Source organism: Sphaerodactylus townsendi, linkage group LG09 (genome assembly GCF_021028975.2).
Source record: "Sphaerodactylus townsendi isolate TG3544 linkage group LG09, MPM_Stown_v2.3, whole genome shotgun sequence".
In the NCBI taxonomy this organism is placed as follows: Eukaryota; Metazoa; Chordata; class Lepidosauria; order Squamata; family Sphaerodactylidae; genus Sphaerodactylus; species Sphaerodactylus townsendi.
The window spans coordinates 44,124,619-44,148,328 of NC_059433.1; the positions used below are offsets into that span (position 1 = coordinate 44,124,619).

General features: G+C 40.0%; 1 protein-coding gene across 3 annotated transcripts in view; it reads left to right on the forward strand.

Annotated features, from left to right (window-relative positions):
• The window catches only part of MYOM1 (myomesin 1), a 94,020-nt gene that overhangs the window by 13,827 nt on the left and 56,483 nt on the right, over positions 1 to 23,710 (forward strand). For all 3 annotated transcript variants that reach the window (XM_048507908.1, XM_048507909.1, XM_048507910.1), the window contains 4 exons: positions 1,674 to 1,799; positions 9,840 to 10,047; positions 14,213 to 14,370; positions 15,994 to 16,086. In XM_048507908.1, the coding sequence (XP_048363865.1) occupies positions 1,674 to 1,799; positions 9,840 to 10,047; positions 14,213 to 14,370; positions 15,994 to 16,086 (585 nt within the window). The remainder of the gene's footprint in view (positions 1 to 1,673; positions 1,800 to 9,839; positions 10,048 to 14,212; positions 14,371 to 15,993; positions 16,087 to 23,710) is intronic.

Consider the following 23,710-nt stretch of genomic DNA (forward strand, 5'->3'; position numbering starts at 1 on the left):
CCTTCCTTTGTGAATGAATCCAAATAATGCTTCTCAGATGTTCTCCAAGTTGAGATATGAAGTTCTAACTCATTCCCAAGGCATCTTCATTTCTCTGGCAGTCTGTTGTCATACCAACTGTAACATGTCAGAGACTGCAAACACTACAGCTACAAACATACCTGCATCCTCTTCACTGATGATGTCACAGGGTGGAGCAAAGTGATGTCACACATCAGCCCATTTCACTCCAGTTAAGATCCATTGTGATCCAAGGAACTGTTTTGTGTTGTGCAGTCCTGATGTATGCTGTATGGTCACAGAGACATTACTTGTGCAGAGTGAAGAGACCATTATTTCTCTAGGCTTGTGTATAGTTTAATAGATAAAATTGTTAGCTTTTAAAAATGCTAGTGAACTGTTTGATGTTTTAAAGATCTAGTGGCGCCTTAAAGTTAACAATTGGATTTTCTAATAATCATTCATGAGCCAGTTCCCAGTTCATCCGTTCCATCATTAATGAGATTGCCAACCAAGGAAAAGTCCTGTCCCTTTCATAGAGGCTTATTAGCACAAATGAACAGATAAAGCTTATCGTGGCATGAAGTTAAAAAAAATCCCATGCTAATTGTTTTCAAACTGATGTTAAAGGGACAGCTGGAGGGACCAGTTTAAAAAATGGCACCCTACTCATTTATGTTTATGCTACCATAAAGATATTAGATGTTAAAGTGCCACTAGGTCATTTATACGCAATTGGTCTCCTCCACATTCAGTGTACATCCCCTTTGGGTTGGATTCTCAGTTACACCCACATTTCACCCTCTTCGAACTCACACTGTGCTCTCAGCTCAGACTCTCCGTGTGGTTTCTGAAACCAGTGAAAGTACGACTTTTTGTCTCCTTTCACAGGGACATCAAAAGAGACCAGGGTGTGTTCAACTTCCTTTGGGTTCTCCCACTCCTACCTTCCCCACCCACAAAGCAGCTGTTCTGACCATTCCTCTGGCTGGCATTTCGGAAGGATCAGAGAAGCTTCTTCAGTTGTTAAAAATTCTAATACTGTAGATCTATCACAGGAGCAAAAGACTATTGAAATGTCAAAAATGGCCTTCCCTAAGTGGAGGTTGCAGAAACAACCAGAAAGTGGTATGTGGGGGCGGGGGGGGGGGGCAAAATGGAGGCTTGGCAGGAATCAACAGGACACTTCCTCAAATGTAAACAAAAATGCAGAAAAATCCCACTGTGGGGCAAACAGCACCAGGGTAAATACTGCATGCATAAAAGGCCACTAGGTTCTTTGACTGCAAGAGACTAACATAGCTACATTTGAAATTAATGGCTAAAGATGCCTATTTAATTGTCAGTGATTGAAAGTTCCTTCTACCATACAGACCAAGATGGGACAGTGTGGTTTCAAAGAGACAGAAGCATTTTCAGTTTTGGAAAGACACAGAGAAACACCCTGAATTTCATAGCTGGTTTTACAGCAGCATGGGATGAGGAGTCTCTTAAGTGCTTTAGGGAAACTGAGACTTTATCTGTTGGGGTCTGTTTTCTGTCCAACTCTTCAATCTGTATATTTGTAAACAAACATGCATCCTAATTTATTGAGTATTTACGTTTAGATATGATTTTCCATATGTTTGTGAGAAAATCTCTTTGTGAATCTAATAATATGGTCTATATTTCAGATTAAAGGATTCCAGTAAAATGAGAGAAGAGAGAAGTCTCAGAGCAAAACGGGCAAAGCAAAGTTTACTGTCTGACGAAAAAGAAAACCCAGCTGTTTATTATGTTGTACCTGTGTTCACAGGAAGGTATGTGTCTTTTTTTTTTTGTTATTTTGTGTGTAGGGCAGAGAAAAAAAGAGATTATGAGGAATATACGTCCCTACATCTTTAGAATGGGTTTCTTATTGTAAATGTTTTATAATAGGAAAGACCTGAATATATAGATTGTTACTATGTATTGATTTTATGAAACATCTTGTTTTTTGTTGTTGAAATCATTGTGTTGTTGCCGTGGCCTATTTGCTGATGCAATGAATACTGTGGTTGTAATGACAATTATGATGATGACAACGATGACAACGATGTGATGATGATATGATTTAATCCATTTTGCACACTGAAAGTGCCATCCTAAGCAGAATTTATCTCCTTGATTTTAGTACCGAGCTAAGCAGGGCCAATCCTGGTTAGTACTTGGATGGGAGACCACCAAGGAAATCCAGTGTTGCTATGCAGAGACAATGGCAAACAACCACTGAATGTGTCTTACCTGGAAAACTGTATGGGGGTTACTATAAATTGGCTGCAACTTAATGGCCAAAAACAAACAAACAAACCCCAACCCTTTGCTTAGTCTGGCACTGGTAAAAAAAAACAGTGGAATTATATAACATATAAAATTCTGCTTTCAAGTAGTCTGTGCATAAATTTGTACATAATAAACTGATTTTCTTAATTGTCATCTTATATATTACCTGTATGAAAAAAATGTATTAACAGCTAAATCAAGACCTATGGTCATACACATATGTTGTATGGTTGATGTATGCTGAGGAGGTATGGACTGGAATTAGTGCAGAAGCCAAGGCAAAGACAGATGTTTTTTCTTTCCCATGGGATATGGTGTCTTACAAAACTTTTGCTATCAAAAACTAAATGTTCCAAAAAAGGGAACATTGTAGAACAGATTATTTCTGACTGAAGGTTGGAAGAAGAGCCTCCCATGCTTGTTTGCAGCCACATAAATGTCCTTCTTCAACCTTCACCCTCATGAGTCTTTTCAGATGACATTGCCAAGCAACAATTTCTACCTGATTAGACCTACATGACTTGTCATGTTTGCATGCTTTCCTCCAGGGTAGACAAGGAGGGGGAAAATGGCCAAGGAAAAGGTCTGTGCCATGTCCCCCCCCCCCACAACCAAAGAACAGAGCAAGGGGAAAAGAGTCTGTCCTGTACTATGCACGGCCATGCATCCTCCATCCCCAGTATGCATCTCAGCTGAGCTGTGCATCTTCTTTCCCACCTGGCATCGGGTTTGGGCTGCCAGATGGCAATTATGGCAACTGCCACCTGCCCTGCAGTGGACAAGAGCTGCTCCTAACTAGTATGCACTCCTTTCTCCTACTACCTACCTCATCCTTCAATAATTACAGCCTGATTGAAGACTTTCTGGTTTGATCAAACTGCAGGACCAACTACAGTTTGATCAAACTTACAACTATATAGGAGGAAGAGGGGTCAAATGCAGATGCCTCAGTTGATATGACTTCATTTCCTCAACATCCAGGATTCTAGATTTCATGTTAATCCTAGTTTAAAATCTTGGTTTGTGTGGAGCTTCAGTTCACCCAGCGTTTGTATTTGAATGCCATAATTAATGGGAGCATTTGATCAATCTCTGTATGCTGGAGAAAGAAGGACATGGGGGGAATGATGCCTGTTTATGAGCACTGATTCAAATTGTTTTTGTGCCCAACTGGAGACTAATTGCAGCTTATCAAGACATTTCAATGCAACTTTAAGTTGCGCCAATGATGAACCACCCTCTATTTATTCATGTTTTTTGTAATGCAGCCAACACAGAACAGAATTTTTCATGAGATGCTTTTAGAGACCTGGAAGATGCTTTTAGAGATTCAGTGGCCTGACTTGACTTACACTCATGTTTTTTGTTTCTAAAACATCTATACAGTTATGAGCATCTGCCCCCCTGCCAGAGATGGTCAGGGCTGACACACCCCCTGGAGTCTATTTGTGAGAGCCTTGATGGGCTTCAGACCAGACAGTAAAAGGGGTTAACACCAGTGGTGGGATTCAAATAATTTAACAACCGGTTCCGGTGGTGGGATAATGGGATTCAAATAATTTAACCGGTTGTATACAAGCACCATTTTAACAACCGGTTCTGCTGAAGTGGTGCGAACCTGCTGAGTCCCATCACTGATTAACAGTCTCCTTGGTCTTCCTCCTTTCTTTTTATAGCTCTTTCCTGTAGCTGGCAGGAGAGCTACCATATCCTCTCATGCCAGAGTCTGTGGCCTTTATGAGGGAAATTCTCTGGGCTTCGCCTACCCTCTCCCCTTCTTGCTTCCCTGAGGGTTGCCTGCCCTCCTGAATTGTTTGACAAGAATGATTGCCATTTGGGTGTGACTGAGCCAGGACAGTCTCCAGCCTTGTCCTCTACCTTCCTTAAATGGGTGCCCTTCCTCCCCTCAGTTGGTTGATGCCAACACATTATGGCTCCTGTTCTCTACACAGTGGATGTTCCTCCTTTGCCTGGCCAGCTGGGTTGGGTAGACTTCAATAGACCTGCTATTTGAAGTGCCATGTTGTATTAACCAGCAGAGGTAGGGCCAACTTCTGCTATATGCAGATATGCTGCTCTAGCTGGCTCTCTCCCATTCACCTCTGGTAAGTATGAGAGCACTGGGGCTACTCCTGGACATAATTCAATGCTGAATTTAGAAATGGCCATGTATGTCCTGAGGAGAGATGTTAAATCCTTATTGCTATTTAACAATCTCTGTTTTAACTGTCTCTTCCATTACTACTATATTTGAATTAAATTTGTTTCTTTTGCCTACTTATTGCTCACTTACTCTCAGCATTCGTGAAAAAGATGAGATATATTGATTAAATATTTAAGCTCTGCAAAAGTATTGTATGTTAAGTGCCATAATGTTGCTTCTGACTCATGGTGACCCTATGAATCAATATCCTCCAAAATGTCCTATTTTAAACAGCCTTGATCTGATCTTGCAAACTGTGGGTTGCAGCCCAGCTCAAACATCACTTTGTCATGATTTTTAAAGGTATTTTTAAAGGTATTTCAAGGCACTAAATAAATGAAAACTACGAATTAAACAACAAATTAAAATAAAATTTAATAGAATAATTAAAATATAATATAATAAAACAATGGATTAAACAATGGATTAAAATAAAATCTAAAAAAATAATTAAAATAATGTATAATAATAATAATGTTATACCATAAGCTAGAAACTAAAAGATTAAAACCAGCAGTTCAGCAACTACAGTCCTCTGATAGCAGCCCTGGGTCCCTGGCCGTAGCCCTGCCTCCCACCGGGTAGAATTCATTCCCAGAGGACATCAGGGCTCTGTGGGATTTAAACCAGTTCCCCAGAGACTGTATGACTGAGATGTTTTGCCCGGCTTACAACTAAAAGCCACTTGGTCCAAATTATGTCATGCTGGCCCCCGAGATTTTACGCCTCTCCTCTCTTGCCCATAAACTTTTTAAAAATTGGGATGAGAGTTGGATTGATACATGGGTAATGTGTTATCTAATGGGTAATAGCCATCTAATGTAATAGAATGTTTTTGGAATGTTTTAATTATTAATTTCTTGATACAGTATTTTTAGATTGCAATTTTAAAATGTGCATTAGCTGCCCTGAGCCTGGCCTCAAGAGGGGAGGGTGGAGTACTAAATCAAATCAAAATAAAATAAATAAAACCACAGAAAACCTAACAACAAAGGAGTCTGAGAAAAGCTGCCTTAAAATACATAAATCAGCAAAAGACCTGGGTGTGTAGATATCACATTGATATCACCAGATATCACATAGATATCACCAGATATCAACTGGTGCAGATATATTACATTTGAAGCTAAGGAAATGGTTATGGGGAGAGCATTCTACAAACAGTGCACTACAACAAAGAAAGACCTGTCCTTGGTGACTGCTCATGTAGGGAACAGAGAAAAGGGGCCGCTGACATCAGTTTTAATTGTTGGGCATTCTCATATGGGTTCATATGCAGAGGTGTAGCTTCAAGGGGATGGAGGGGTGCAGGACGCACCGGGCGCGCCCCTGTCGGGGTGTGGCAGGGGCGTTCCAGGGTGGGGCAGGGCAGAGGACACACCAGTGCACTGGGCGCTTTCCCCCCTTGCTACACCTCTGTTCTTATGTTGCTTTCATTTTTGCTAACAGACTGAGCCAGTGTTTCCATGTAATGGTTAGAATGTTAGAGTAGGACTGGGGAGCCTTGGATTCAGAGTCTTACTTGTCATGAAAGCTACAGGGAATCTTTGGGCCATTTTCACTCAACCTACCTTGTAGTGTTCTTGTGAAGATAAAATGGAGAGGAGGGAGTTTCATGTGTACTAACCTGAACTCCATGGAGGAAGGGTGGAATAATACATTTGCATTGAATGCTGTATTAGGCAACTGTGTGTCTGCCAATAGCCATTTGTGCTATTAGATCATGGCTGGATAGTGCCTGATAATGTATGACTTACAGGATGGCGCTTGCTGCTGCTTTTGCTCCTCCCCAGTGGGTAGACAAAACTGTCTTGACTGCAGTAGAAGTAGGCAGTGTCCTGCTAGGTCATGGTTGGGTCATTAAAGTGACTGTCAGTTGCTGTTTGCCACCACTTTGCACCTGCTGAGTCAGATGCATTCTTTAGATGGGCAGCATTACGTACATGCTCAACTGTATCCCTGATCAGGACAGACTGGCTGCCTCTCCTTTCAGTTGTTAATGCAGGAGTGATGTGGTAGCCTCAGAGCGGTGATCCTGTTTGTATTGGACTGTTTTAAAGGATAATTTACATCCGTAGGGACCAATCACAGATCACTGTGATTGGTCACACATTTTCACACGTTGTTCTGCTATTTCCCTTGTTCCCCTCCAAGTCCTAATCATTTTCATCTCACATTTTGAGTGTGTTTAGACAGGGCAGGGATCTGTTTGTTTGAGATGCTTTTTAAAAATAAAAAACAACTGATGATATGCCTGAGGTGAACAATGATTTTTGAACTGTAAAAAGAAACTGGTGACAGAGTGTGAAGGCTGGATCTCCTTGTGCATTACAGAAAAGGTGTTCGATATTTAGTTTAATATTTTTGATTTACTGAGTTGAATGTACCAGCTCATGTTACCTCAACCTTTATATATCCATTGGGCTGTTTCCAATTTTCTCTAAAGGGTATCCCCTGGGAAGTAAAGAAGCAGGAGGTCAAAATCACTATGCGAGTTATAATGGAATGTAACAGGCCAGGAATTTAGTAGAAGTTACCCTTTCACTGGAATGATAGGCAACTGAGTCCAATCAATCTGAAATAGCTCAGTACAAATGATCATAGGGTTGCCAACTGCCTGGAGAAAAAATATCCTGTATCTTTAATGTATTCTATATGTTTTTATTGAATGTGTTAGAAGCTACTCTAAGCCTGCATGCCAGGGAGAGTGGGATATAGAGGAAGCAGGCAAACAAACAAATAAATACATGGAGACTTAATGGAATGTTATATACCTGGTGATGCCATAAAAAGCTTCAGTTGATCATTTCCACAAATTAATCTTCCATTAAAAGGACCCGGCATTTTTTTGCAGGCTGCTGGCAAACCTAAATCCATCAACATATCTGCCTGATGATTGATCAACAGTACAATCCTAAATTGAGTTATTAAGTCCATTGAAGTTAATGGGAAGTATCCTGCCTTAGGTTAGAGGATGTTCCTTCCTGATTTTCCTTTCTCTTGCCTAAGTTGGCTTTTTCCAACTTAAAGCTTCATATTTTGCTTGGAACAATGGAAGGATGCAGACGACTATTGATTGGAATGGTCCACTTTTTGAACTTTTCTGGTAAATCCTTTTGGACCAGGCTGCACACAAAAGGCTAGTGCTTCTTCAGAAGCAAACACTGCTGCAATTTGGTGTCAAAAATGAACAGCTGGTTGGGAAATCTATTGGCAAGCAAACTTGTGAAGGATAAAGTGTTCTTTGCAGTGGGTTGGATCCAGCCAGATGCAAAAAAAAAAAAGAAATCTACTCAGCATAGATCAACTTGTAGAAGGGGTTGTACAAGATTTTGTATATATGCCATTCTTGTCCTAGTTAAATCATATATACAAAAACATATGTGTAAGATCTTGTGCACCAGTCTCCTCCCTCTGCCATACTGTACCACAGGGAGCTATTCTGGGACCCCAAAAGTTGCTAGGTTCACTTCTGAAACTCTCCAATTGGTTCCACAAGATCTTGTGAAAACAGAAGTGCAGTTGTGGCACAATAAGTCTGACTTACAGCAAACAACTACTTTAATCTATTTCTTGTGTTTCTGCTTGAACAAAAGTAGCTGTGCTGGATCCAACTAGTGTCTTTCCAGAAAAGTCCAAGAAATGTAAGAAAAGGTTGTATATTTTTTGGTACATATGTGTACCAAACAAGGGGTGAAGATTTACATTCAGATCTGACGTAATCAATAGGTTTTAAACTCAGATAGCGGTTTCAGAATTCTTGGGAGGGAATACGTTGGAAAGGAGGAGTGCCTCCACTTCTGTATTTTTAGATCTCTTTTCTGTCAACAATAGCTTCTGTCATTTCTTAAGGTGCTGAAAAACTCACTTGATCCATTGTCATGTGTTTGTTGGCTGCTCTATGTAACACCCATGCCAACTATTTATTCTCTGAAAGATAATAGTCCAGGCTCACTCAGCCATGTGCAAATTGTAAATCATATCTAAATTCTCTCTCTGGATCAAATTGCAGCTTTCCATCAGCAGTTTATGTGTTGAGGAGAGGCAGTATATTTTTAAAAATAAATCACAAATCTCCTTGGAGCTGACACATTTGCAGTTGTTCTGGGTGAGAGCCAGCAGACCAGGCTGGGTATAGATCTATGAGATGGCAAGCAATAACTTCAGAATTGTCTAAGGCAAATCATCCCTTCATTCTAAGTTTCCCATAATAAAAATGGGAATATAATGTATAATAGGTTGCAGTTAGGATAAAGGAACCCAACTTCCTCTTTTTGCATTTATGTGCATTCGTGCAGGCAGCGATTGGAACCCATGGAAACAATCCAGGTTGCTATCATGCCTTCGCACAAAGATGCTTCTTTTTAAAAAAATTGCTTTCCACACATGCATAGCTATGAAGGCATGCATAAATGACCCCCCACAGGCGTGCCAATGTCTCACAATATGACCATTTGCACCTGTGTAGCTATGCAGAAACAAGCCATGAAATTTTTTTTAAAGGAGGTGAATAAAGCACCTCCCGCCCAGTCATTCATTCGTGAGCGGCTGCAAACCAGGATTTTTGAAAAGACTCTCTTGTTTAGTGATTTTCAAAAAAGCCAGTTTGGGGGAAATAACATGGGGCAGACTCATTTTGGGGGTAGGATCTGTGTGAAATCCCCCCATGGGTTTTTTAGCATCCTACACCCATGTTTATCGGCCCATGTGGAAGGGGCCCTAGTTAACATGGTTCATCACTAGTAAATTAGTTTACAGCAAATAGTTTAGGGTAGGGCTTATTGCTGTTTCCAATGATAGGGCATAACTCTAGAACATGTGATATAAAATTAATTTCCCTTGAACATGTTGAGAATATATTTTCCTCATTACTAAGCAGAATGAGGCCCAATGCATTTGAGTTTAGAGGATAGACTTTCAGATGGTAAAACTCAGCATCCTCTTTCTTAAAAGATGAGTACTGGTAATAACCAAGCTATATCAAGTGTGGTTTTCAAATTGTTACTGTAATCTCTTCCTGTATTTTTAACTGTTTAGGAAGATGTCGTAGCTGGAACAAAACTTACTCTAACAATTTCTGGGACAAACTCTTCAGAGATAAAATAAAATGACCATAATGGGAGGTTTATTAATCACATGGTGAAAATACTAATGGACTTGATATGTTCTGGGATCTCTTCTACCTCAAATTAACAGGAGATGAAGATCCTATAGAGTATTATGTTGAAGGGCATTTGCATTTAGAAATGGACAGGCTAAGCTATCAACAATTTTTAGTATAAAATCTTTTGTCTTCTCACCAGTATGTAATGGAACATGTTCTTAATTCTGTTAGACAAACCTATGTCAGTGGGATTACAGACACAGAAGAAGAAAGAATTAAAGAAAGTGCTGCTTATATTGCTAGAAGGAACCTTTTTGCAACTGGTGAAGGAATTAGTGCAACCAAAAAGATAACATCATCTTCTGTGGAAGAAGAAAAAAATACAACAAGAAAAGTGGAAATACGAGAGACAGCTGAACGGACAGCCCTAAAGAAAACGGTATTAATCACTAATTCATTCATGTGATTTTTTAAAAACAAGTACTTAAAGCATGGACACAATTCAGGTATACTTAAATATTTTGTATTCCACTGGTTTCAGTAGGAAAGAGTGAAACGTGCTTAATTTGCTTAACATAAATAGGACATAAAGATCCTTAAACATCACTGGATAGTGGTCATAGCTGTTTTTTTTAAAAAAATTAATCTAAATGTCTAAATGGAAAGAAATGTACTTTTCCCAGTAACCACTGAGAGTTTCCCTGTTTAATTTATTGTATTACTTTTATTAGCTGATTCCAAGAGGATCTGCTTCACAATGTTTTTGGCCCTTTATGCATTCCCTGTTCTGCCTGATCCAGTTTGTTCTGTAATTTCTCTGTGTGTATGTGAGGAGACTCCACTGATTGCTCCAAGCCAAGCAACTATTACCTTCCTTGGCTTCCATGTTGCTTTGGCCTGACTGGTTGGCTGCCGGCTTTAAAATTCACTCCTTTAAATACATTTTTGGATGTTTCAGTGTTCTATTGCACCTGCAATAGAATATTGGTGTAATTTAAAAAAAATGCTCCCCAAGAAATCCCTTTTGGGGAGAGGACAGAACTGCTCCTGAATCTGTGGGGAAGATGCAGAGGAGCAAAAAAGCTGAAGCAGGGCAGTCCCTGTCTGTTTCACATTCCCTGCACTGGCAGGGAAAACTTCACACTTGTTCGCTCTTGGAAACCACTGGGCTTTTTTGATTTGTAGCGCCTTGAGTTTCAGACTGGATCAAATATTTTGAGTGATGCTTGCTTTGTATGTTCTATTTCCACTGTTCTTATTTATATGAGAAACAATATGTCTTAGGCCAATTATGCAGAGAATACTTCCCTCAGGACTCTTCTCTTCACAGTGGGCTTGCAGAAAGCTCTCCTTGCATTTCTCTAGTCCAGTGGTGGCGAACCTTTGGCACTCCAGATGTTATGGACTACAATTCCCATCAGCCCCTTCCAATTGGCCATGCTGGAAGGGGCTGATGGGAACTATAGTCCATAACATCTGGAGTGCCAAAGGTTCGCCACCACGGCTCTAGTCTCATTGCACCCAAACAGGCAGCCGAGTGCCTGCCCCACAGCTGTTTGCTGAAGCTTCAAATGGCCTCTCCTTTTGCTGCTTCTTCTAACTCCACCCAGTAAACAGCCTTAAAGGTACTGATCTCGCTGATATTCTCTTCCCCTCCTTTCCCTTACATGCACGCACGCACACACACACACACACACACACACACACACACACACACACACACACACACTTGCTACTGCTGCAAGTGGGAGGCTTGTTTTTCAGATAGAAGCTTGTTTGAGAGAAAATTTTAAAAATGCCCTCCAGATCATCAGGGAGGGCAGAGGCAGAGCAGGGAAGGTGGAGTGGAGCCAGAAAGAGATCCTGCTCATGCTGTTCCTTTACAAAAGCCAACTTTCTGTTATCACCATGTTGATGTATCAATACAAGCATGGGAAGGAGTTGGCAACAGGGAGGAAGGTGAGGGGGAAGCATGCAAAGCAGCATGAGGGAGTTGGGGGGAGTGAGACTAGGCAGGCTGGCTATGCCCACTGGCAAATCTTCCCACTCTGGCTGCAAAGCAAAATTAAATTCCTACTAGAGGTGGTTTTGCTTGCCACAGGGAGAATAAAAAATAAAAGCAGGGGATGGGGAAGTACATCCATACAAGAAATCTTCCTGCGACGCACATTTGCCCCCATTGCAGATGCCTTATGTGTAATCTTCCTGAATTTACTTGTTTTTATTGTTTCAGAGATATATTACCTATTATGGTAAAGTCCAACTGCTTGTTGGACAGATCCTGAGTACAGTATACTTTTTATGCATATTTGCCTAAAAGAAAGAAACCTTGAACTGTCAGGTACAAAATTGGATGTGTAGTCTCTTGAATTTTTACCTCAGGGGCTGAGCAGACTCTAGAGCAGGGCTCTGAGCCTGCTGCATTTGTATCCAGCAGTGAACAGGTGGAGAGTCCTAGGCAAGGATCCTTCAAATGAAACAAAGTGTTATTGAAAACATTCATGCCTCCTGTGCTAACCCTGTTCACACTTGACACTCACCTTGTAGTCAGGTTGACTAGACCTAATGGTTATGTGCAGTCTGTTGTGCAAGCTGCCCAAGGTGGCTGCTTGGCAAAAAAGCTCCACTGATGGTGGAAAGTAGAATTCTGACCCTGCAAGACTGTATCTTTACTTTTGTAGGGCTGGTGCCTCTGGCCTTTCTTAACTCTTTCTTTGCCTCTATTCTCCTTCCCTTTACTCTCCAAAATGCAGGTGCACCCAGTTCTCACTTGGTCCTTTGTTGGTCTATGCTGGGTTAATCAGCTCCGACTGTCTCTGCTGTTTCAGAGCCAGCATGGTGTAGTGGTTAAGAGCAGGAGGATTCTAATCTGGAGAACCGAGTTTGATTCCCCACTCCTCCACCTGAGTGATGGAGGCTTATCTGGTGAACCAGATGTGTTTCCACACTCCTTCATTCCTGCTCGGTGACCTTGGGCTAATCACAGTTCTTCGGAACTCTCTCAGCCCCACCGACCTCACAGGGTGTCTATTGTGGGGAGAGGAAGGCAAAGAAATTTGTTAGCCACTTTGAGTCTCCTTACAGGATAGAAAGGTGGGGTATAAATCCAAACTACTACTACTACTACTACTACTACTACTACTACTCTTCCCTCTTTTCTCATAACACCAGTTGGGCAGAGGTGAAGGAAGAGGCTGACTGCACAGAGATGTTCAAGCACATCTCTGTTTCAGGCACATATGTGCTCTTTGCCTTGACTTCTTTTTTATATTATACATGCACTTCCTACACATTCTTACAAGCATTTTCTGTCTCTAAGCAGCGCTTAGGAAATTTCAGGTTAAAGATGCTGAGTACACAGAAAGTTTCAGTGAAAGTTGGAATTGCAGAATTGCGGTTTCTTTGCTCTGCAGATGTAGAAGCAGAAATATAACATTTAATTAAGCATTTTGCAATTATCCATTAGTAATCAGTATTAGACCTCTTCTTTAAAAAAATTATACACAAAACATTTTTTTAAATTGCGGTATGTAATTAATTTGGATGCAAATTAAACATAACACTTCCTTTCAGGAAGTGGGATTCAACCAGATCAACCACTGGTTCACCACATGCCACCCCCTCCCCCGCCGCCCACTTACCTGGCTGCTGCACCCCTGACCCTTCAGGGGGGCCGGCAGGGGGTCAGTGGCCAATCGGGCTGTGCAATCTGGGCTGGCTGTGTGGCCTTTGGGGGAGCAGGCCGCGTACCTCTGGACTGGCGGCGTGGCCCGATTTGCAGCCTGGCAGGGTGGTGCCATGGTGGGATTCAGCTGGTTAGCTACCAGTTCAGTAGAATCGGTGCGAACCAGCTGAATCCCACCTCTGCTTTCAGGTAAATACAGTAATAGAATTGTAGGGCTATAAGTTCCTTGTTCACATTAAGCACATAAAGCCCTATATTTAGATCTATTTTAATTATCATTCCACTTATCACTATTCATCTGTTATTACTGTAAATGTTACCTGTATTATTGCCAAGAGTTTGTGGTGAAAGACAAAAGATTTGATGCAAGACTTCCATAAAGTTCATATAAGTTTTTGTAACCTTCTTCCCTTTATTGCAGCAGCCCCTAGTGTCCACTCCAAGCCACTGCTACAGATTAGGGCCCTTTATGCATGCCCTGCTTACCCCAAGACATAGTGCTCCACATGAGGTCTCCCCACATTTCTTTTCTTATATGCAGGGAGATCAAAATATGAAGAGGTTGTTTGGGTTGTCATTTTGGATACAGTAAGAATATTAACTTAGGGAATAGTCTGCTAGCTTCTTGGGAATTCAAACCTGGGTCTATAAGATCCTCATTCAACACTCTTAAGCACTGTGCCACATTTATTACATCTGTGTAATATTGAATAGTGTTTTTATATTCTTTAAGGACAAAATACGGCTTAGCAGTTGAAACAGCTGTCTTGAAGAAAATAGCAACTTAGAACTTATTTCTTAAAACCAGAATGTGATTTTAAATATATTTTCTGTGTTGTCCTAGATAGTTTTTTCCCCTTGGTTAGGAAACCCAGAAAATCTGAAAAATACACTTTAAAATGAAATATTTCTCTTACAGTTAAGAGAGACAGAAGAATTTCGCAGGAAACTGAATGAGGATAGTTTATTACATGCTCCTGAATTTGTTATCAAGCCTCGCTCCCACACTATCTGGGAAAAACAAAACATCAAATTACATTGCACTGTTACTGGCTGGCCAGAACCTCGTCTAACATGGTAGGTGTAACTTGTTTATTTTAATATTATGCATTAGTTTAATTATTTGCTTTTCATTTTTTTGCTTTTCATAAAATTACAAATGTCATAGAATCATATAAAAATGAAAGTGTTCAAGCATAAAACACAAAAGTCAGAAGATAAATAAAACTGGAACCAGGGAAGACCAGGGAAGAGATGTTATTCTACATGGGTTATCTGTTCCACATTCAGTGCTTTGGGAAAGTGGTTTTTTTTCTGCTTTCCCACAGCACTGTGGTGCTTTCTGGCTTTTTTGCAGCCATTCTCAAACAGCTTCACTCTGAAATGTTGGGGAAAATTGCAGTAAAGCCTAGATGACTGCTGCACGAGTGGAAAAATTTAGATTTTCTATCCACATAGCCACCATTTTCTGTGACATTGTCCCCACAGCAGCCATTCCCTGGCCCCACCCCTGGAAGTCCTTTACACACACACACACACACACACACACACACACACACACACACACACACACACACACACACACACACACACACACACACACACACACACACACACACACACACACACACACACAAAGAGAGACAGAGAGAGACAGAGAGAGACAGAGAGAGAGATCAGCACTAGAACATTGTAATTTCAATGTACCATTGTTACAGTAGGTGTAACAGGTTCTCTGTATTCCCAGCTTTCGGGTTTTTACAAAAGTAAATCTATAGCTCTTTTCCTTACAGAGGCATAAGGAAAAAAACATACTTTCACAAGGGAAAGGACTACAGACTTAATTGAAGAAAAAAGAAAGCTGGGAGTTCAGAGAACTTGCTACATCTATTATTATAATGGTATACCGATATAACAAAATTGCAAAAACCCTGGTAGTCCTGCGGGGAAAGGGGTGGCTGCTTCAAGGGGACGGGGTCACGGACACTGTGAAGAAACCTACCATGTGGAAGCCTCATTGCTGCTACATTTTATTTACAGCCACATCAGCAATGAGGAAACCATATTGTGTGGAAGATACCAACACATCTTATTTATAAAAGATAAACTGAAACAAAAAGGTGCTACTTGAAAGGCAATTAAGTAATCCTTCAGGTATGCTGGCCTCAAACCGTATAAGTTCCATACCAGTGCTTTGTGTTGGGCATGGAAGCAAACTGAGCTAGTGGCATGGTTCCTACAACCCACAGTAGTCAGCCTTCCACCACAGCATTCTGTACCAACTGTAGCTTAGACAGTCTTCAAGGGCAGCAGAGCACATTGTAATAAACTAATCTAGATGTTACCAGGCCATGCACTACAGTAGCAAGATCTTTTCTGCTCATGAACAGCAGAAGCTGGTGAAAGGCGCTCGTGAACACTTTTGCAACATGCTTATCCAACTGGAAGCACAGGCTCAGCATCACCCCAGACTAGAAACCTGCTGCTTTAGAGAGAATATGATCTCATCTGGAACATGAGATATCCATGTTCCTGGGTCAGACCTTCCCCCTCCCACCCCAGTAGTACCTCCATTTTGTCTGGATTAAATTTTAGCTTGTTACTCCTCAAGGGTTCAACATGTATTTATTATTTTATTAATTCATTCTAAATATTTTTGCTGCATTGTATTACAGCTACACTGTTGTCATTGTTTTATAGGTACAAAAACCATGTGCCCATTGATGTCCATGCTCATCCTGGCAAATATGTAATTGAAAGTCGATATGGGATGCATTCTCTGGAAATTAACAAGTAAGCAAATATCCCACAGTTTAGTAAATGTATTCCCATTGGCTTAGAATTGTATCCTAACGTTTTTACAATGTTATGTAGTTGTGTCTGTATCTTTTGAAGTTAGCAATGTCAAAAAGATTGTTGAGTGGAAATTATTTTAATTGTCTACCTGTACATGTGACCGAATCATCTAGTGTGAATTACTGTTTGACTGTGGCTATTATGATTGATAGTCTTAAAAAACTGATTCTAGATTGGACAGCCTCACTACCTCTTCCTCCAGCTATTTCTGCTATAATTATGATGAATGATTTTGTTCTGACCTACCAGTTTTCACCTATACAGTATCTAAGCATGTGTTTTAGCTGTACTTCAAACCTATTGAAACCACGAAACATTAAATTGATGGGAAATACCAGACAGTTAATGCAAGCTGAGGGAAGAAGAGCCCAATCTTAATCTGTGAGTTTAGATTTGAACAGTTTCATAGGATTCATGACTGTAACTTTGTTTTTTTCAGTAAAACTCATTACCTTTGTATGAGAATTGTAATTTTGATTAATTTTTTCTTAAAAGGTCTGGCTAACTTTTTACCTCTCCAGAATTCTTGCCTTTTTCTTTAACGTCAGGAGCCCTTTTCTCACACTAAGGCCAACTGTTCTTTATACTCATAGAGTACAGTCCTAAACAGTGTTATCCTCTTCTAAGCTCATTGACTTTCTATTTTAAAGTATTAAAAACATACAGAGTACAAAAATTATCAAAACAACAAGAATCCTTGACATAACTATACAACAAATTATACTTCGAGAGAGAATCATACTACACTTCCTTTTAGCATAATCTCAAATCTAATATATCCTAACTAGTCTTCTCCCAGGCTAGGAGCCATTATAAATCCTGAATTCACATCTCTTCTGAATCTCACTCAGACTGGTTAATAACTAAATACCACAATATGCCCAATCTTTCTGTGTCATTTTTGTAATGTTGTAATTTTAATCAGTACATAAATCTTTTAAACTTTACTAGGTGCTTTTCTACATGGGCTTTTTTTCATCAGCTCTGGTTCTGTGCTGTTTTGATTTATCCCTTGATTTCCACATGCATTGTTGTGTTTTTACTTTTCACCTCAGTGTTTTCGTCCCATCCCTCCCCCCGCCTCCTGTTTTTTCTTGTCTCTTGAGAGCACTTTTACCCCAATGTTTTTCTGGAAGCTGATTTTGAGTTTGCTTTTTCCTAGTGTAATGTTTCTATTGGCTTTCTTTGTCCCACCCATCTCTAGCCCACTTTTCTATGATTGGACTGACATCATCTTTATACCACTTTCCCGCCCAGACAAATAATTTCCATATAATGCTACAATATAATGCTTCAGTGTTAAAATGGTACTTTAGGCAGGTGTTCTGAATTCCCATTTCATTTTTTTTAAAGTCTCTAGTCTTTTGCGTCATGGAGATAAAAGGAAAAAGGAATATTTCCACAAGGGAAGGAGATAGAGACTTTTTGTTAAAAAAAAGCTGGGAATTCAGAGAACTTGCTTAAACTCTCATTACAACACTGTTTTAGGGCTCTTCTTTTTAAAAAGACAGCATGCTCTGACAACACAGGTAATGACACCAATTATGCCAACATTCTCCCTTGAAATTCCTCAAATAATAAGCCATGTGCAGAGAAAATAACCTAACTCCACAACTGTAAAAATGCACAGGGAGGCAGATCATGCATGGAAAAACCCTGTTCAAAGTGATCCCAGTGGTTGTTGACTGACACCTAAGAAAATAATAATAATAATAATAATAATAATAATAATAATAATAATAATAATAATAATAATAATAATAAGCCTTTATTTGGCATAACAATAATCATAACACAATAAAAAACCTGAGATAAAAGGTATACAAATACAAAGGTTTAAGATAAAAGGTATACAAATACAAAGGTTTAAGATAAAATATAAATTATTGATTGTGCATCACCTCCAGTAAAAATTGTGCAACCAATTCACAAGTTTCATTGTCAGAATTGTCCAGAAGAAAAGGAAGTCTACTTGATTCTTCCATTTCACTAGGTATCCTAGAAAGAATGTTGGAATATTTTGATCTGATATTAGCAGATTTAGGGCAGCAAAGCAGTTGATGTGCCAATGTTTCAATTTGTTGTTCACCACAAGAGCATACCCTTTCGCTCATTTCCAAGTTGTTAAATCTACCAAGCAATAAAGCGGAGGGGAAAACATTGAAGCGAGCAAGTGTGAGGGCTCTTCTCTGCATTGGATTAGTCAAAAAATACAAATAGGGAGCCATCCTGTTTTGATATAGGGGTATTGAAAGATGTAAGGGTGAACAAGTTTTCATAGCAGCCCTAAATAAATTAATCCATTCGCTTTCCAACAATTTTTGTTTTAACAAGTTGTAGGATTCTGAACTAGATAGCGGGAAAAGCGAGTCGAGAGATATACCAAGTGATTCAATCTTTTTTTTCGATCAGAGAGAACCATGGATTAGCCTGAGTATCAGACAAAAGTAGGTGAATCAGCGAGTGCTCATCATGCGAGAAATGCAGGCGAAGCCAAAATTTAAAAGCTCTCAACCAAGCCCTATAAACTAATGAATTTTGGCCCAGTTCTAAACAGAGGGGCCATACGGCTGCACAATTTGGCAGGCCCATAATTTTACGGAAAAATTTGGATTGGACAGTATTCAAGGAGTCGTCAACTGCTTGGAGCCAGATAGGTACTCCATAAAGTAACTGCGCTTCTATCTTAGAGTTAAAGATTTTTAGTGCTGCTGGGACAAGGGAGTGGCCCTTTCCATAAAAGAAGCGTGCAATGGCAGAATAACTGATGGTAGCACCTGCAATAGCAGCTTTTTTGTGGGGTAACCAGGAGAGGTTATAAGAAAATGTAATTCCAAGATATTTGTATTGGTTAACCTGCTCCACTGGCACTTTATTAATTGCCCAGTTATGTTTTTTGTATTGTTTGGCAAAGATCAAAATCTTGGTCTTTTGATAATTGATGACTAGTCCGGACTAGTCACCTAAGAAAATGAAGAGTAACTCCACTATGCAGAAAACGTCTAAGCCAGTCTGACTTCTTTGGAGAAGTTGGTTGCTTCCAGAATCCAGCAAAAGCTGTTAAAATTTAGAGTGGTATTCTGCAATCTTTTAAAAACCATTAGGACATAAGCATAGCCTCTAATGAAAATGGTATTTCTAAACCCCTTTTGTCAAGGCAGGCACCATTTTACAAAACCTGTTAGTTTAGATCCACAGCTATGGAAAAAGTTTTTCTAAAGGGCTTTGCATAACCAAAGTTGGTGTTATATTCTGGCTAACCTTTAAGCACATAAACCCATTGATTCCAAATTTTAATTATGGTCTATTTAAATAAGAGACAATCTGAAAAAGAAGACGTATGAGCTTAGAAGGGTATATCTATGCTTAGGACTACACTATATATTGATTTCAGGCAGGATTCTGTAACTCTTTAGTCTTTATAAAGGTAGATTCAAAAAACTCAATTATTAACACAGCATAGTTATAAACAAGCAATAGAATCAATTGGTGTTGGGGTATTTACAAATTCTGATTTCCCATGGCTGCAGGGACCAGAAGAAAACCAACCATTATTGCTCAAGATACATATTCTGAGATAATGTTGCTAGAAGAACAAAAGTTGTCCATGTTTATGGAATGTAGCCCTGGAAAACATCTGGATTCATTTATCTCTGGGACAATAAAACAACTTTTTTTGTGAACAGCAACCAAATTTGCTTGATCTGAGTCCATTAAAAGATGGAATGTGATTTACATCTGACATGGCATAAAATGGATAAGACTTTTAGTTCACATGTTATGTTGGAGTATTAGTGGTTTACTGGAAAACATTATTAAGAGATGGCAGCTGAAACTATTCATAATGTATGAGCACCTGAAACCAAAACACCTTCACTCTTAGAGCCTGCTTTTGTGCGCATTCACTCATAAGTAAGCCTCGCTGAATTCAGTTATTCTCAAGGAAGTATGCACAGGATTGCAGTTTTAGTTTGTGAATTTGATCATAGGCTACGCAAAATGTATGTTAGATTCTACTACATTATATTGCCTTTGAACAGTGGGTTTTGTCTGTAGATTGCAAAGTATTTTTCCTTATAGCATAAACTGGTCTGTGTGAAAGACAGAAAGCTCTATAGTTGATAACATTAGAGTAGCTTTTAGTATTTGAAGTAAGTATTAAAAGTTGTGAAAACTTGAATTTCTCATTTTTGCATACTTACATCAAAATCTAAATGCTTGTGTAGAGCTTTCTGTCAGTGTTAAAGTAATGCTAAAATTAATTTGCACAAGAGTCTGTTTTGTTTATGATGTGAAATATTTCCCTGCATTTTCAGAGATCATGGTTTTTTCTCCTTCCTTCCATCTCTTTCCTCCCAAAAAAGAGTATTTTGAATAGAGGTTTAATTTGTACAAACATCAAGGTTAGAGCCAGTCCTGTAATCTTAAAGCTTTACCCCCTTCACTTGGATAATGGTACAATTTGTGATATTTTCATTAGTGATAGGCAACAAGAAGTAAAAGGACATCTTAAGTGTTCCTTGAACATGTTTCAGAGCATATAACATCTGGGAAAAGTCATCTTAGTTTAAAAGAGCCCCCCCCCCTACATACACACACACACACTACACAAAATTTGTATAAGTGGGGTGTATTCAAGAAAGTGAGGCTGGCAAATTCCAAATAAGCTGTCAAGAACTGTTAACTTTCTGCATTCTGGTGCAATGTCTGCTAGGGTCCAGAGGACCTTTCAACACAGATGTTCCCACGTACACCATTAGCCTGCTATGAATCCTAGCATGTCCACTTAGCAGATGTAAATTTGTTAAAAAGATTCTGAGGATGGGCATTCTATATAGAAGCCATGATGTGGACACTTCAAGCTATCCATAATTTTTTTAAACTCTTGGAGATGCTGCTTCCTAATAAAACAAAAAAACACCCTAAACCACTGCATCTGATTTGTAGGAAATATTTAGTTCAGTGATGGCGAACCTTTTCGAGATCGAGTGCCCAAATTGCAACCCAAACCCCACTTGTTTATCACAAAGTGCCAACATGGCAATTTAACCTGAATACTGAGGTTTTAGTTTAGAAAAAAACAGTTGGCTCCGAGGCATGTGTTACTCAGGAGTAAGCTTCGTGGTAGTGGCACCACGTGGCATAGTGGTTAAGTGCTTGTGATGCCACTCACACGGTCAGGAGTTCAAGCCCCCTGTGGGTCAGATATCCTGGCAGCTGGCTCATGGTCAACTCAGCCATCCATCCATTCCTTGGTCGGTAAATGAGTACCTAGCACACAGCTAGGGGGTAAAGAATAGCCGGGGAAAGCAATGGCAAACTACCCCACAAAAATGGCTTGCCTATGAAATCACTGCTTGCAGTGGTACCCCACGGTTGGACACGACTGAAGGGGAAACTTTACCTTTACCTAAGCTTCGTGGTAGTCAGTGGCTCTGCTTTGAAGGAACCATGCAACTCTTCCAATGGGTGAATCACGACCCTAGGAGGGTTTACTCAGAAGCAAGCCCCATTGCCAGCAACCGAGCTTGCTCCCAGGTAAAGGGTTGTGCTTTAGTTCTTCGCATGAAAATCAGTGGGGTTTAACAGCACTTATCAGGGTCACCTACACTGCTTCCCCAAAACTAGGTCTTAGGTTTAATGCTAATAATCGAGCCCAGCAGCCCAGGACAGCCTAGATGTGTGGGGGGGTGGGGGGCTGACTCTGTTTGCACGTGCCCACAGAGAGAGCTTTGAGTGCCACCTCTGGCACCCGTGCCATAGGTTCGCCACCACTGATTTAGTTAGATTGACACAACAGCAGAGGGGAAACAGAAACTGGAAGTTCTTAACTTTTTTTAGTTGTTACACTTGAGTCACTTCTCTCTTGCATACAGGGAATGCTTCTGGATGCAATTTTCCTAATATGCATGGCTGCCATTTTTCATGAACGAAGCATATTTTCATGCTTTGGTACATGCGAACACCCACAAGTCTAGGTTTCCAACTACCTGTTCTAAAGCTTGACAATTTGTATGTTGCCTTATTCCAATAAAACGATGACTGTACATATAGGGATGATTGCATGTAGCAGGCTTTCCTGGTATAAGGAGGTGGAACTACCCCAAAAGTAATGACTGAAAGAGCTCGCGTCAAGTTACCAAGAAATTAGCTAGTGGTCTCATAAATGTGAAATGTGCGAGAAAGTTGGGTAGAAGGAAGAAAGAAAAGTTGGCACAGTGGTGAGCTGAGGGTTGATCGTGTAGATGTAGGTTGTACGATAGGTCTTACAACTGCTTATCATGCAGACATGGAGAATATAGAGCACATTAGTAGATTACCACCTCCCTGAAAAAGTGTCCTAGAATTAATCCAAATTTCAATGCCAATAGCCCCAATGAAATGGAAGAAGGTAAACAATCCTTGCTAAAGTGGGGGTGATGTTAAAATTGTGTGTGTGTGTGTGTGTGTGTGTGTGTGTGTGTGTGTGTGTGTGTGTGTAGCTTGCTCACTTTCTTTAAAGAAATAATAATGCAAAATGTGGACTTCATTCAAAGAGGGAGGAGTGCATGCCTTTGAGTTAATATTAGAAAGGAAGTGGGAAGATGAAACAGGAATATCTTCCTTTGGAATTAGCCTTGCTAGTGCAGTATTTACTGCTTTTTGTTTTCAAAACCACTACACTCTACTACTGAAGTAGTGCAGTGGGAGATAAGAATACTGAGCTTATAAGCAGCAGACACATATTTAAATTACATTTTTAATGCTGCAAAAATAGCCTAGGTATAATGGGGAGTGAGACAGTCAACAGCAGTATTGTCACGTTACAAACTCCAGTTAATGCACTCACTTGGGAATGACATCCCCCACCCCCCACCCCCAGCAATTACACTTTGACTGCTGGGAAATGCAATTTCTTACATCAGAATCATAGACTCAGGAAAGTAATTTAGAGCTCCTACAATAAATTAAAAGGGATCCATTTCTTCATAAACACATACAGAAACTGCCTAGAAAGGCCCCACAAGTTGTTTTTTGGACAAGTTGTAATACTAAAATATTATCTGAAATTCTAACAGAGCCACCAGGATAATTGTAAGTTGCCTATTAAATAATTACTATGAAAACATAGCAGAATTATCCCTTTCTAAGCTCACTGACTTCAGTTGGCTTCAAGGAATAAAACACTATTGAGGATGGCACTTGGGGATGCCAGCTCTGGGTTGGGAAATACCTGGAAATTTAGGGAGTGGGATCTGAGGAGAGCAGGGGTTGGGAAGGGCAGGAACTTCAATACAGTTCACCCCCCAAAGCCACCATTTTCTCCAGGTGAACTGACCTGTGTTACTTGGAGATCAGTTGTAATGGTGGGAAATCTCCAGTCACCACCTGGAGGTTGGCAACCCTAATGCCACTGTAAGTTCTGCCCAAGTCTATTTCTTTGTAAGCTCATTTTGATGACAAGAATAGTCAATTTGACATCAGTTAACTGAATTAGTTTTAATGAGCTGATTTGATTAATAAGAGTGAACTGATGTTAACAAGCCCAAGTTTGTTTTGGATGACATACAACCGTGATTTG